The 16904-nt window shown below is 41.5% G+C and overlaps 1 protein-coding gene across 1 annotated transcript; it reads right to left on the bottom strand.

The window, feature by feature from the left end:
• Positions 1-394: 394 nt before the first annotated feature.
• Positions 395-16514, bottom strand: LOC308116533 (1-phosphatidylinositol 4,5-bisphosphate phosphodiesterase zeta-1-like; the record flags this gene model as incomplete). Its single annotated transcript, XM_080474784.1, has 11 exons — positions 395-474; positions 711-857; positions 2083-2206; positions 3482-3651; positions 5575-5691; positions 9612-9771; positions 10155-10220; positions 12380-12532; positions 12831-12975; positions 14923-15124; positions 16325-16514. 11 exons carry the CDS (start codon positions 16512-16514, stop codon positions 395-397), a joined length of 1554 nt encoding a protein of 517 aa, XP_080330910.1.
• Between the last annotated feature and the right edge of the window lie 390 nt (positions 16515-16904).

Below are 16904 nucleotides of genomic sequence, written 5' to 3'. Positions count from 1 at the left end.
TTAACTTGTTCTTGAGCTGTGGTCTAGTCTATGGGAGCTTATCATTTAGAATATGCTGTCTTTTGGATCTCCACCATTTCTTGTATGACTGATCACATAACAGTAATTAGATAAATTACATATGACAAATATCCAGTAAGTCACTCCAGGGATCACTTTAGAGATGTGAACAGAAATTTATTGTTCAAATGGCAAATGTCTCATCAGCCCAGCAAAACCCTTAACACAACACAGGCAAAGGAGGAAAAGCACAACTATTTCCGGACAATGAAACTGGTATTTATATCTGAGTAAATACTTTTAAAATGTATTGTATTGTTGCTGCTGCTGCATCAGCCACGCTTCTCTGTCGGCAAAGTGGAAGCGTGTGCAAGCGCCTGATACGCAGAGCAGTTTAGTACCAGACATGGACATAGAGGGAAGCTGGATCCAAGCTGCACCCGTCTCGATTCCGCAGCGGTACCCAGCGGTAGCCTGGAGGCATGAGAAACGAGGGGGACGTGAAAAGAAACGTATGGATGGCCGCAGAATACATAAGTGTGAGATGAGATCCTTTTCATAAAAACACAACCAGACGGTGACCTTCAGTAATGCTGACACTGTAAATGTTAAAGAAATACAATGAAGGCCCACAATGTCACCTGGTGTAATTTAGCTCTTCACGTGACACCTTCCCAACCCCCTCCACATCTTTTTGTTCTGTGGCTCACCTTTCTTCAGGCTGGTGAAGGGCAAAGTGTACTGGGCCACAAACTCGCTGATGAGGCCTATCTGATTGCGCACACAGAAGCGGAGGAGGCAGAGCTCAGGCGCTTTTATGGTGAAGTTCATGTCGGCAGCCCAGTGAGGATTCAGAACTGGAATGATAACAACCAGTTAGAATAACTGACCAACCCTGGCTTTAGTTAAGGAGGCTGTTATTTTGAAACAAAACAGTAACAGTGCTACGGTTAAACTCAATTACACATTGCAGTGCCCGAGGGAGTCACTTCAGGTTAGGGGGCCTTGCTCAGGGGCCAGAAGTGGTCATCTGTCAACAGTGGTTATCAAACTTGCCAACCTCTGAACACATGACTGCTTCTCTAACCTCTGCAAGCCACCACTGGGGGCAGTGGTGGCTTGCAGAGGTTCCAGTCTCCGCCTTCAGAGGTCCTGACTCTGTTACTCTTTCATATTGTTTACCGTCGCCACAAAACGGGTTACATTTACCAAAGGCCACTAATGTATCACACTGTAAGCATGTGAATGTCATTTAGAGTCGCCAGTCTTTCTTGTTGCTAGCAGGAGCACTGATTTAGTTCAGGATTAACTTGGACGTCATCCAGTAAACATGAGTTTGGTGAAGTAGTAACAGAGCGGCTACTCGAAAGTAACTGCCACTTTGGATAATGCAATTGCTAGTTCATTGGCTGTGTAACTAATAATAATGTAGGTGGTAAGTAGTTACTGTGAGTCCCCTTACCATCGGTGATTCACTCTACTGCTGAGATAACCTTGTTTTGCACCTGCTGGGCTGTAATCATGACAGCCTCACTGCCAATCACCATATTTTGCTATATCCTTACTAAGAACTCAAGTTGCATAAGTTGTTGCTCTCGTGTATACTATTCAGACTCTTTGCAGGTCTTTGTTTCATACGTTTGTCATGCTATGTCTATCATCCAATCGTTGCATTCTTCATAACTACTTACTCCACTAGATGGCGTAGGAATCATAATTTCTTGAGATCTCACTCTCCCGTTACAGGATGGGCCAGATGGAAGTGACAGCGGCCATTTAAATAGACTGACTGACAGTATTTGAATGAACTGGCTCTACAGCATTTGACACAACAAATCTTTGATCAAATAAACCATCATAAACAAGAACACTTTGTATCTGATAAGTCCACCTCTAATATATGTTCATTTCAAATGTAGGAAGCTGAAAAAAAACTTTGTGTTACTGTCAGTCATAAGCTCATTCCCCCTGAATACGTTGTCCCAACATTCTAAAAATCAAATATGATAATCCACAGTTAAGCCCATCACCCTGTATCATGTCTTACCAAGACTACCACACATTTTGCATTACAGTACTTACAGTTGTTTTTGATAGTTTTAGTGGAATTCTTGGTGGAGTCAGCTGGAATCCCACAAATGTCAACTCTGACGAAGGCTTCCTGTGCTTTATTCTTTGGGGCAGGAAGGTTGACCCCACCAATCACCTGCAGACACACACACACACACACACACACACATGCAGACGATATATAATTTTTATTGGATTGATGAACAATTGTTAGAGGGCGACACGGAGAAATCGGCATCAGTAGCAAGAGTGGAGGGGAAGAGAGGCGAGGGGGTTGTAATTACACGTCTGGAGAAAGGCAGGGTGGGATATCTGCAGTCTGCTCACACTGAACAGGGCTGAGGAAGGGGAGGCTCAAAGACAACCTGCATGTACTTAAAACGACACACCCTGTTTAGCACTAATGGAGCTTTACATTGTCCAGACTTAATCTGAAATCCTTTCCTCTCTTTATGTCACGCTCCACAACACCCTGCATGCAGTAGCATTGATCTTCTATATGTATGTGATCACACAGATGGCAGTTTAGTAAATGTTTGTTACAGGAAGAAAACTGATCATTTCTATCAGATGACAGTTTGGTGCGAAACAGACTTATGAATGCTCAAGGGGGAATATTGTTTTCCTGAAGAGATGAATAATTTAACGTTAAGAGATTGAAAATACGACCCTGCCGAAGTTACATCACTGAAACTGCTCATGAGTCTAATTCGCTGAGTCGAGAGCTGAGTCAAGATTGCAGGATTTACCCTGAAGTGATCAAATAATACAGAGAGATGATGTGAATAAATAAAAGTAGGGCTTTTTCTCTTGGTACACAAACAACAGAGCATGCCACATTTATATTTCATGCTGTGCGTGCGTGCCTGCATGATCTCTACAAAGGTTCAGATATAATACTGATCCACTTATAAGGAAATCTTTGTTGAAGAGGTAATGTGACTACTGACCTTATGGGCTCATCAAAAACTAAAAATCGAGTTCTCAATGACTTCTTACTCTGTTTGCCGTGTAGCTTGGACACTATACATTACAACACGGCTCCCACCATCAGCCCACACTGCCTAAAATACTGATATAGGGATGATTTATTAATTGGCCCTTGGGATTAATTGCATTAGATCAGCTTTGTCTCCAGTTTCACTTTCTGAGGGAGATAATCTAATTAAGCAGACACTAGCTGGGAGTTTTACATCATTGTTAGTTCACAGCATCAAACAGGGAATGTATTTATCTGGAGGCTAAGAGACAGAGTCAGGTCTGCCATACAATGCCCCAGATTGTGCAGCACAGACACACATTTAGCTGCATAAAAAGAACACACACTAACAGACAGTCCTGTAACATTACACCTCTATCCATAAATCCCCCATGAGTGGATTACTCAGAGATTTTGGCCTCACAACCGCACCTTGAGATGCAGGTATATTGGTTTGAGGCTGCTGTGGCTGCAACCAGGATCAAAGGCCCGACTGGACATGAGTATTGCTGGCTTCAGTGTGTATCCGCACCCCCCGTTGTCCTGGAAACGGCCGTCATTAAGGTCCATAGGTGTGCCAGTTGACTGGAAATTTAGCGCCACTGAAAAACATCATGGGACAGTTTCGGAACAATGAAAACATTGGTCCACAAAGCAGTGGCAGGAAGAAAAAAAAAAAACACATAACAGGAACAAATTGCAAGTGCCTCGAGCTTGTTGGAATAAAAGAAGCAGCATGAGATGATCCCTGCATACCTTTTGTTTTCTGAAGCACTTTTTCATTCAGCAAGAGAGAGTCAAATTATACAATGTCTTGAAATATTTCTGCAACAAAGGGGTACGTTGCATCAGGGACGCATTCAAAATCACCAACTGTGCAGTGGGTTTCGTCTGCAGTGCAAAGCTCTGTGTTGGCATATGCGGCGCATACATCATGACTATATGTGTCAGACATTTAAAAAGATAAAAGGCATAAGAAGATGTACTCCTGCCAGTAGGTTTGAAATGAGCCTGTGTGAAGGGACTGAAATCACTGCTGATCCTGAATAGCACACATTAATAATGTAAAGAAATATTTCATTTTCTTCTTGCTACACTGCGGCATCCTTTCCTGTTCTCTCTCGCTGTGTGTCACAGAGGACCAGATGTTCTGCTCATCTAACTGCAATTGATCCATTGATGCTGCTGCTGCTTTGTTGTGCAGTCTCCTGCAACTGTGAAAAGTGCAGATCACCATCTGCACAGCTGCCACCACAGCGTGCCGACAGTCTGCTCAGCAATCGGCAGGGCTCGGTGTCGGAGGCAGTTGCTGATTGACTGATGGAGACGGATGAAGAGGATGTGTCAAGACAGACAAAAGTGACAGCACCACGGCTGCACACGGTGTCGTCAGTCAGGTTAGGGCTGGGACATCAACCTTCTGGGGTAAATCAGGAAATACAGTGAGACTGTGGTCAATAAGGTTACTAAGTCATTCTAATTAAGGGTAGTTGCTCGAGGAAACTCGAAGCTTATATGTGACCATCTCAAACCCAGACAGTGTTGTAGTTTCAAGAAAGAAGAGAAGGATGATGCAAATCAGTTTAGAAAAGGTGTGATAAGGATTGGAAGAGGAGTTGCTCTGAGAGGAGGCAGATGAGGTGGTCAGCCTGTGGACTGGAAGGAAATGTTCTTTTCACTGTTAATCAATGGGACGTCTGGCTGGGCTGTTCCCTTTGAAGTTCGACAATCTCATTTCTGGACTGCTATTTCGCTCTGTTTCAATGGTTGTAATGGATTGCAGGTTTTTTTTTCTGTGTGACAGGTAACTTTCCAGTCCTGTTGACAGGGCTCACAAAGCATTCTGAATTTTCAGTTTTAGGGTTTCACACGTTTGAAAAATTAAAAATTCAGATCTGACCCAGCACATTTGACAACGGAGCTTTAAACGTTTCATTGTAATCATCATCCCTTTTAATGTTGCCGCAGCTATTAAAAATTAATATATGCTGGCCATTATTTATAGCGCAACTGTATTATCCATTTATCTACTTAAGCTTCAATGGAAAAGCTTCATGATTAGATAAATCACTGATTGACTGTTGTAGATTTAGTCATTACATGCTTTTGTGTTTAACATTGGTCCTTTTAATAAAGTTTTATAATTGTGTAATACTCCATTGGGTAACCATCCATCCATCCATCCATCCATCCATCTATACTACTTTATCCTGTGAAGGGTCACAGGGCGATGGAGCCAGTCCCAGCTAACTATGGGCGAGGGCAGGGTACACCTTGGACTGATCGCCAGTCCATCACAGCCATTTGGTAACAATGCATGTGATTGTTATTCTTATAAGGTTTTACACATAAATAGGATGAAAAGTTGCATTTCAATTGTATTATAACAGTGACGTATTCATTCACTTAGCTGCATAAAAGGGTTTACTGCATGTAAACATGCAGCTGTTTTACAAGATGTGCCATTTTTGCGTTGTCTACACTGGTGTGCATTGATGAGTAAACTCTGTGTCCCTCTGACTCACCTAACTGTGCGCCCACATTCCAAAACTCCTGAGGGTTGTAGTTGGAGGAAACGATTCTGGCGCCACGTGGGTAAATTCTGCTGATGAACTTCTGGTTGTGCTTGACAAAATCTGCACCTGAGAGCCGGAGAAAGACGGCACACAGTACACCGAAGGTCATGCATATGTCATAGACACAGCAAACAAAATATCTACAGATTTTACAAATGTGAATACGTGTGTTCCGGTACAATTTATTCGGTCTGATTTAGTTACGGTGGCCCTACTGTTCAAACATGTTTTCAGTCCCTTTAACTACTTAATTGTGCTGCTTCTTAGAAATTTGATGTAATTGCACATTGTTAGATTTTTTTTGTTGTGGAATTGCAGCGAATGCACAAAAGTGAAAAATTCACAAGATCAGTTCACAGTGTTTCCTAATTTTTTTAACCTTAAATACACAACCGGGTTACCATTACTAAAGAACAAATTCAAAAAAGCCTTTCACAAAAACGAAGCATTCAAACCGAAGTCCAAACTAATAAACAACAACAACAACCAGCTTAAAAAGACAATAAACCTATAGAAGAAATTCAGGGCGTGGTGAAAATGAACCAATAACTCACTAGCCTGGAAAAGACACATATATACAGAGAAACCAGGCACAGCTCAGGGTCTTTAGGGGAGGAGAGGGGGCACTCAAGAGGACACCAGTTCAGGGAACACGAAACCAAATATGGACTGACAACCAGAATCTAAAACCAGAACAACATGGAGAAATACGAAACATTTCAACTCAATCCTTCAGGGTTTAAATATCTGGGTATAAATGTGACCCGTTCACTATCTAGCCTTTTCTCAGCTAATTTCACTCCCCTTATCTCAAAGATCACATCTGATATTCAGAGATGGGGTAACCTCCCCCTCTCATTAATCGGCAAGATTAATGTGGTGAAGATGAATATTTTGCCGAAATTGTTATTTTTGTTTCAGTCAATTCCTCTTTTTCTGCCAATACATTTTTTTAATTCACTGGATAAGATAGTTAGTTCTTTTATTTGGGGTGGGAAACCACCTAGGGTTCGTAGAACTTTACTGCAGAGATGTAGACTAAGTGGAGGACTGGCACTACCTAATTTTCTGGCCTATTATTGGGCTTCTCATATCTCTAAACTTTGCCACTGGTTAAAATCTCCCGGTCTCTCCTGGTGTAATTTGGAACTATCTTCCTGTAGGGGTTCTTCTATTCCCGCTTTAATTTATTCCTCGCTTCCTATAAAACCCTCTCTATACACTGATAACCAAGTGGTTCTTAATACATTAAAGATCTGGTATCAATTTAGGCGGCACTTTAAATTTATAGCTACATCTTCCTCTGGTCCACTAAAAAACAATCACTTATTCCCTCCTTCGCTTTCAGATCCGACATTTACAGTGTGGCATGATAAGGGTATTACACAGTTAAAACATTTGTATGTTGATGGGATTTTTGATAGTTTTGTCAATCTTTCATCTCGCTACTCCCTACCTAATATTCATCTGTTTCGCTATTTTCAAGCCCGCAATTTTGTTTCTAAATGTTTTTCTGATTTCCCCTCTTTACCTCCGGATCACCAGTGGGAAACCATGCTTTCATTTGTTCCTAATCAAAGAGGAATTATTTCAAAGTTGTACAGTATTATTTTGGATTTGAACAACCATTCTACTGACAAACTTAAAGGTACATGGGAAAAAGAGTTAGGAATACAAATACAGGAGGAATCCTGGCAACAGGCAATAGAGAGGATACGATCTTCCACCTCTTGTGCTCGGCTTGGACTTATCCAATTTAAGGTGCTACACAGGGTGCATTTCTCCAAGTCTAAAATATCTGAAATGTATTCAGAAGTGGAAGACAAGTGTGATAAATGCCATGGCTCTCCTTGTCACCTCAGTCACATGTTTTTTCTTTGTCCTGACCTAAGGGCTTTCTGGGCAGGTTATTTTTCTATTTTGTCTGCTGTGCTTGGGTTAAATCTCCAACCTTGTCCGCTGATTGCTGTGTTCGGGATTCCTGACCCTTCACTTACACTTAATTCAATGCAAAAAGGCATAATAGCTTTTACATCTTTACTGGCAAGACGTTCCTTATTGTTGCACTGGAAATCTGCTAAGTATCCTTCCGTCTCCCAGTGGCTCAAGGATGTTATGTTTTTTTTAAAGCTTGAAAAAATAAAATATACATTGGGTGGGAGTACGGGGAAATTTTTCCAAAAATGGCAACCATTTATCTCCTATTTCACAGACTTACAAGTATTGCCCAGCTGATACCCAAACTGTATGTGCCTGTTATAGCTTTCCGTTATTGTGTAAATAGGTAAAATATTCAATAGGAGGTGTGTTGTTGAGCCAAGGTGGGGGGGGGGGTGGGGGGGGGGGGGGGGGGTGGGTGGGTGGGGGTGTTCATTGTTTGCACAGAAATCTGTAATCTAATATCATTTATTTGTTTTACTGTTTATATGACTGTTCGTGTGCACTCATGTTGTTGAAAAAGCAAAAAAAATCATTGAATTGTATTTTGTGATTAAAAATTGGTATTTTTCAATAAAAAATAATAAAAAAAAAAAGAAATACGAAACATAAAACAAAACTACCTGTACCATAAGTGCAAAACTTGATGCCGTAACTCTCATTCTAGAATTGTCTTTATATTATAAGATGTAAACAAAACTCAGAAACTCTGCAACTTAACTTCCACACAAAAAAAATTAAACACAAAAAATACTGTGCAGGAGTAAAAAAAATGGAAATGCGAGAGATTGCTGTAATGCTTATCTAATGAAACAAGACCTGACCAACAGCTTTGGAAATGTATTGCAGAGTCAAAACCCCAGCAGGATTCTCTCCATTGTGCACATCAATTAAGACGGGCTGCAGTGAGGCAGTACTTCTGAAGCAGGCCGCAGTCTATGTTTGGCCTGTTGGAGCTCTTTGGTGTGTGCTGTGTTCAGACTTCAATGGAACTTCAATTGGATCACACCAAAGTTTGTTTTGCAGACAACGACTTGCTTTTCAAACGGCCTCAGTCCTCTTCTTTTTTTTGTTTCACACCAGAGTTTGCGTGGCGGCATTCGTGGATCACACTAATCGCACCAAAGCTTCTTTTAATCAGGCCAAATGTGGCAAGTGTGAACAGACCTTTAGGCTATAAGAAACCCACAAAACCCCTTCACTCACTGCATTAGCCTCATTTCTCTGACAGCCTCAGCTAAACAAGCAATCGTGACGTCTGTTTTTCAAAAGATGGATCAGCCTTTCTAACATGGCAGCTATGTTTAATTCTCTTATACATTATTTTGATTTGCATTATTTATAAACTTAACAGGGGCAAAATATATAGCGAGCCAAAAGGAAAGAAAGAATCAATTCAAAATGTCTACATTAATTTCCCAGCATTTGTGATGCATCTACCTGTATAATGATCATCCATTCATCTTTCTAACATACAGGTCAACAGTCCATCACAGGACAAACACACAGAGATGGACAACCACACACACTCACGTTCACTATGTGCAGTTTAATAAAACCAATAAGCGTCAAATGCATGTCTTTGGACTGTGGAAGAAAACCACATTAGCCCAAGAAAACCAACGTGTCCACAGGAAAACATGCAAAACTCTGTGCAGGAAGCCCCCCGGCCTCAATCTGGACTCAGACTCATTAGAGAAAAATAATGGAGCGACTTAATACTCACTGAAGGAATATTTATTCACTTATTAACTTTGTCTTGTACACTTTAAATGAATTAACACAAGTTTGTAAAGATCTGTTTTCACTAAAGAGGGTTTTTTTTCCCCCCAAGTTATTGCCCAAAAAAAAAGCCTAATTATATTGACCATGGTTTGATATATTAAAGCAACAAAACAGTTTAACACCAAAGGGATGTTATAGGCATGTATCTGCTATAATCTGCTGGTTTTTTTTAGGACTCATGATAACTCAAGAGCAACTTGTACTGTATTTGTTGATTATCACTCTGTTATGTCATGAATTCAGAACAATAAATGACTTGTTACCTGAGTTCTTGGCTAGTTTGTGAGCTTTCTTCTCTGCCATAGATGTGTTCTCAAAGTAGCTCTGATTTCCCTTGGAATGGCTGAAGCTGATGAACTTGACGGACCTTGTGTACACCACAAGGTCAGACAACATTTGGGCCACCTTCACCTTCACCTTCTTCTACACGTTACATTCGGTGCAAAGACAATGCATCAAACAAAGAATTCGACATCCAAAACACACTGAAAAATTCTCATTTCTTTCTATCTTCAGAATGACTTTTGTTTACTCACCTAGTTGATATTGTTTTTAAAATCTCATGTCTTATATTTGACTGAAAGTCCCTGACTTACGCTTTTCTTTATTTTTTTCAGAGGCCGAAACTTTCGTTTGGGGCCATGGGCTTCCTTCCCCTTTGCCTCTTCTTCCTCCTCCACCAACTCCATCTTGTCCTTGTCCTTGTCTTCGTCCTCGTCCTCCTCATCCTCATCCTCCTCATCCTCATCCTCCTCATCTTCATCCTCCTCATCCTCATCCTCATCTTTACTCTCTGATGTTCCTGCTTCATCCTCTCCCTCTTTGCGGGGTTTCAGCTTTTTATTCTTGATGAGGATCTTATACTGCAGCATCTGGCATTCCCACAACATACAGTGGGAAGTCACATGTGAAAGGAATGCAATCACGCTGCTAATTATGGGCATGGAAAATTCATGCTGCACCATCCATCACACATTTGCAGCAGTCAGTGTTCTCACATCCTGAAACTTGGGACATCAGACATCAAAAACATTTCTTTTGCACAAATCGCCCCCGAGTTATTCTTTACCGAGTCCTACCCACATCAGTGTGTACGTACACACACCCAGCCGAGTTTGAAAGATTAAAAGATAAGAAACAGCAGGTGTATCAAAACACTGAATTACACAAGTGCTGCTGCATTTGTCTGTCCTGACTCCAAATGTGTAAATCCCCTACATGGCTCTCTTTATGCTCAAAGTGAAAAGTACTTTATGGTCTGTAGGAAGCGCTATGGGAGAGGAATCCAATCCTGGTCCTGGAGAGCCACTGTCCTGGATGTTTTAGAGCTGTCCCAGTTCCAACATAGCTGGTTGAAATGAGAGGCTTCCTATCGGGCTTATTTACAAGCTTGATGATCGTCAGATTCGGGCGTGTTGAAGCAAGCAGACACCTAAAGCATGCATGATACTGTTCGGTGAGCAAAAAGGAAAGCTTTGCTCATATTGAGGACGTTCTACATCAGAGCTTTACAGAGTGTAGGATGAAGCGCCCCCCCCTCTCGCAGAGTTTGAGCCACACTGTCATCTTCCACCAATGCTCACACATTTTAAATCAATCCACGTTTATACCCTGCACAAATACTTTAGATGTGTTTCCTTCATGCTGGCAAAAACCATGCTCCCAAACCGGTGGCTCTCAACACCCTCTGACACCCCCTGAGGAGGATTGCCCCTTACTTTGAGAATTGCACAGCAAGAGGAGAAATCTGGGGTGTCCTGATGAATAAATACATTTTTAAAAACTGTGAGAAGTGACACAACTATTTATCAAGACATGCATTTCTAGTAGTGAATTTGCTGCGAGATTTAATGAGCTCGAGATTTCAAATGAAACGATTCTAATTAGCACTAACGCTGCTATGGGGTTTAATGCCCATGTATCCCAACAGCTGGAAACTATAATATCTTGCAAAATTTAGCAGTCACCCATAATTTACTACTTGACGTAGGACAAAATGTGCTCTGCAACAGCTTGTAGGCGGCAGTACAGTTTAGGCTTTGAATATGGGGGGGGGGGGGATTCACCCAGTAGTGTAGTAGAAAGTAAAATAACATATGTTAATTCATACAATAACTTTGGTTGAATGAAAACAATTGGAACCAGGAAAACTGTGGGGTTTTTTTGGGGAGGGGGTTGTCTTTGAGAACCAGACAGCTTCCAAACCTTTGGTTTAACTGTCTTGACTACAGCACAATGTAACGAGCAAATCTGAACATCATGAACCGGTTGCACTCAGCTTGGTTGTGGAGCAGCGTAAATTTGAAAATTGTTGTTGGAGGGGTTAATAGTCTAGATGAATCCATTTGCGCTGAGGCAGCTGCTTCAACACCCCCACTTCCAAAGTCATAAAGATAAAAAACTATGAAAGGAATATGCACATTGAGTACAAAACAATTGTTCTTTCTGCAGGATGTTCTGAAGTTGTGAAAGTCAGGAGGTAGCAAAGACAGCACACATTAATCCGCATTCAGAGAATATACCCTTCATCACCCCCATCATACTGCATGACTGGGGTGACTGTGTCAGTGTCTTCCAGGCCAGTCATTTCATAATGAGAGGAGACGGAGACGTTCAAAGGAGACGTCAGAGCCCAGACCGGGTGTTAAAAAGGAGCCGTCAGCTCAAGAGCCTCAGCATGCTTCAAGTGGTGGACACTTTTTTTTTAGCTCAACCACATAACATTGGATTCTTTGGCTCTCTTCTGAGATTAAAGAAGCTTGCAAATGTCGATGTCCATTCACCCCAATGAACTACTGGAAGGAGAGAGACACTGAGGTTCAGAAAGAGACTAATGAGGCCCTCCGTGACAGCAAAGACATCCAATAGTTCCCTTGTTTTTCTTCTTCACTGTGACGGACGATAAGAATTTACGAATGCAAATGCTGTCGTTCCTCTGCCTAATGCCCAACCAGCACCAACATGACACACAAGATTTCTCTCCTCGTTTACCACTTTGCTCGCAATGTCTCTCACTACTTTTAAGCCTTACATTTGGGCTCGGGAGCTCTTCAGCAGTCATATGATCCAAGGGAGCTGTCAGCAGCTTGTCCCCCAGAATAGAGATGAGGTACTGGGCCATGACCTCCTGTTGCTCCTGGCAGCAGTGGTTTTCCAGGGAGAGGATGACTGGGTAGGCAGACACCTGACAGGAAATGATAATGACAAAAAAACATCATTAAATTAGCCTTTTTATTTTTACCAATTCGTTTCAGCTTGGATGCACATCACAGCTCTCTGTGACTTGAAACACAACACAGACGATGGCCTGAATTGGGAAATCAGACAGTTTGCCAGCAAGACATTTGTGCGAGAGAGGTTATTACTTAGAGCAAATGCGGCTCAGCCGGGACTCGTGGCATCAACAGGGGCTTGAGCTGGTTCGCTGCCTCGGGCACCACTGAGAAACATGAAAACCATAGCATGTCTGTGTGCTGGTATACCTCAAAGGCATGCTTCTCAATAGTGGCGATGACGTCCTTGAAGAGTATCTTGCTTGTGAGGGTGTAGCCATGGTACACGATAGGCTCCAGATCAGATCCATCCCAGCAGTCAATCTCCAGACAGCGGCAGCCTTTCCTCAGAGCACTGCCATACACACACACACACACACGTAGAGATACAAGCAGGGGCTGAGCTGTCAGATGCATACAATGTGCCGTGTGATAAACTATAGGAGGTGATATAGAAACTCTCTAAAGTCCATCCATCATAACATCTATCAAGCCTGAGACCAATTATACAGTATCAATAGATGATTCCAATCTGTCCCCCATTTCTGAATAGATCAGTCTTCCTTCCACACGGAGCCAAGAAATGGTGAGTCTCGTAATAACAGTTTAAATTATTGTAATCTATATTATCAATACAGATTGTATATGTTTTCACACAATATGAATTTACTTTGGAGGTGGATGAAAATGTTCTTTCACAGTATAGGTGAAGCAAATAATCACTAATGATGGTCTTGCAAACCCTGATTCAAAGTCTTGTTTACCTTCATGTGCAGATATTTTAACTGTGTGTGGAATGATTCCACATCCCTGTCAGTTTATTGCCATTTTAAATGTAAATGTTGGCAGCAGCCAGGCTGCCTGAGTCCTTCTGTGTCTGTTGTAAAAATGGAAATGATGCGAGTTGCACCTGTCTGCTCTAACAGTTGGAACTGAAGCAAACAAGTGTGTTTCACAAAATTTGGGACACGTTCTTTAAAATGTGAAAAATAGCATAATAGTTTTGTGTCAATGTGAGATATTGAGGGGATGGGGTTTGGGGTGGTCCAGTTGAAGCTCTACAGAGGAAGGAATTACTTCATGTTGTAATTCACAGCTACTGGACTTGTATATGGTGGAATAGCAGCCACATGAATTTGTTCTGATTACATTTGTACAAGGAATATGTTCAGTTTCTTCTTTACAGTTAACTAAAATAAAATGCAAATTCATTATTATAATGCTGCTATTGCATCGTTTCCAAACCAGACCTAATGTGTGAATTTGTCAGAATTAGTCAGGATGCAGATTTTAAGCCATTAAAGTATCTTTTTTATGGTCATTTAGATGTCTTCTTTTAAAAGTAGATAGATTGCAACTCCAACAAATGGAATCTAATAAGCATGTATACATTATGTCAGTCTCTGAAGGAACTGTTGTTGATCCCTGTCTTATGGTCTAAGGCTTTTCAAAGAGTGGGAGGATGAACCACCCCCCTCACAGAGCTTGAAGCACATTTATGTATTAGTACTTTGATTTCCTTCACCCCTCCCACCTGTAAACCATTTGGATCACTAAAAGCCACGTCCTGCCAATTTGTTTCCCTTTCAAGATCCCAGTTTCATCATCTAAGTAAAACCAGAGCTCCCAGACTCGCAGGTCAGAGGGTTGTACTCCACCAGTCGGCTGGATTGCTCAGCAATTTCGCCGGAACCGTAAATACTGCACTTCTGCTACTATCAGCCTCTTTTGTGATGGCCTCCATTGTCCCATAAAGGGACCGCAGCAATTCCACAGTCTGCCTCAACACATGAGTAGTCGATGAAATGAAAGGCAAAGAGAAAATCCAGACAACAAACGTGTTGATCTGAAGTGGAACCATCATCTCGCAGTGAAGGGCACCTCAGATTTGTGTTTCAGCCAAATACGTTTTAGATTCAGAAGATAACAGATAAATGCTCCGTAGACAATATCACAGAATGGATGCTATTGGGTAGTTTATGACGATAACTTTAGAAATACTTTGGTACTTGCAGTTATATTTACATCCCACACATAATAATTAAGAATCTTTTGTTCATGAATAAATTCTCCAGTAGAATAATTAGCCTGATGACTAACCTACAACCCAAATTGAATAGATGGAAATATTACTGACACATTGTGTGTTATTGTTTGCAAAACATTCCTCCATTGCCCAGATGATACAGACATGTGCAGCTGCTAAAATGTACTATACTACATCATCACTTTCAAAGGAATAGACTGAAAAGAATATTTGTTCCTCAAAACCTCTGCACTGTACTTTCTCACTGTTCCTTACCTCACATAGGCATCCAGGTCACTCTTCCCTACCAGCTGATCTCCAGTCAGATAGGTGTTGTGTGACGAGGAGATGAAGTAGTTGTTGAGAGGCTGGTCCATGTCGTGGTACACTGCGGAGTGGGTGAGATCAAACACACTGCAGTCTTTGGACTCCATATATCTGAAGAAGCCCTCAAACGTCATGGACTGGCTTTCTTTGGCTGCGAGAAGTCAAGAGAAATGAAGTCAACATCTGTCACTGGCGTGTCAAAAAGAAACAAACATTCAGATTCTTCTGTCACCTTTAAAGTTTAGAACCCGGGTTACATCGCCGGCTCAAGGTGTCAAGGAATTCCTGCCTCTGAAGTTTAATTAACTGTCTAATTTATTTGCAACAAAAAAATGTGAAACGGGGTCTTGTGAAGGATCAGTCCATTAGAAACAGCACAGAGAACAGGTAATCTGTCAGCCAAGTGACCCTCACCTGTTGTTAATAGTGTGAAGCTTGCTAGTGGTCATTACCAATGCTGTGTGAGTGTGTGTGAATTCATGTCTTATGACTATATATTGAATATATATTGTGACTCCCTGCTGGACCTCACACATCTGGTGTACGAGACCACTGACGAGCCAACTTATTCACATCTAATTATATCCGCAAAGCAACAATGCTGCTGATCAGCCTAAACATGCAGCTGCATTATAACTGCATCTTTCGTGGACAGTTTTACAAACGCCAATGTTTTTTCGGGTACTCCTGTTTAGTACACAGGTCAGTTTTACTATTTTATTATTGTTCTTTATTTGAGCAGCATATCCACAAAACACCAGCCACAAAAGAAATGAAAAGGAATACATAGTTGATACTCAGTTGAAATAGTTATCTGTCAATGTAAGACATTTTCTTTTTACTTTATACTTAGTTTTCCTTTTTCTTTAGTTGAGAGTGTCAACTTCTGACATTTTATTCCAATTTGATTCTTGTCAGTTTTTGCTTCTCACTGTAACATTATTTTGAGGGCTTCTGTGAGATTTTTTATTTTTTTTCTATGGTTCTTTCACAACTGGGCGAACACTTTTAGATTATTAAATTTGACTCTTTCATGTGGCAAAATATAGACGCCATTGCAAGATTTAAACTGCAACCAGCTCTGTGATATGCAATACATTGGAAAATACGCTGACCATCTTGGAAATTGCTTCTGATTTGAAATTGCAGCATGTTGTTTTTAAGTATATACCCAAAAATCAATTCAAATGTGGCCCTTGTATCATAATTCAAACTATTTTTCTACCCATTATCAGCAGCAATATGTGATGAGGCCTGAGCTCTTAGATAATGAGGTCGATTCGATTTTGACACACAATATAACGTTCGGCAAGCAGTTGGACATGGCACACAGCCCTCTCACGTCATTCACCCGTCTCGTTAATCTCAAATTTGTAGATCAGGCTCACTGCCGTCTCCACATCCGCTGTGAGCTCCATCTGCTCCTTGTGGAGGAACTTCAGGAGGCCATGGGCCGGCAGGGTGGTGAGACCTGAGGAGTGCGATTGGTAGATGTCCTCAATGTCAGCTCTCCTGTTATAGGTGTCCTTGCTTCTCTTCATCTTGCCCTGCACACAAATAGTCCAGCCTATCAGTGTGTGTGTGTGTGTGTGTGTGTGTGTGTGTGTGTGTGTGTGTGTGTGTGTGTGTGTGTGTGTGTGTGTGTGTGTGTGTGTGTGTGTGTGTGTGTGTGTGTGTGTGTGTGTGTGTGTGTGTGTGTGTGTGTTGAGCTGATGCCCGTTTATGGCCTAATGCTTAAGAGTATTTTACACTTTTTGTTTCAAAGGTCCAACACATCACTCGCATTCTAAGAATATACGAGAAATACTGACTAGAAATGTCACCTCTGAGATGGATCTCAGGCTATACCTGAGTTCACTGTTAAAATAATACTCAAAGTCAGCATGAGAGAGAATGAAAGAGCAGCCGGGGTACCCTGCCTGTCTAACCAC

This window comes from Lipophrys pholis (assembly GCF_963383615.2).
Source record: "Lipophrys pholis genome assembly, chromosome: 11".
NCBI lineage: Eukaryota > Metazoa > Chordata > Actinopteri > Blenniiformes > Blenniidae > Lipophrys > Lipophrys pholis.
Note: the sequence above shows the minus strand (reverse complement) of the source record. Positions and strands in the feature narration are given on the sequence as shown.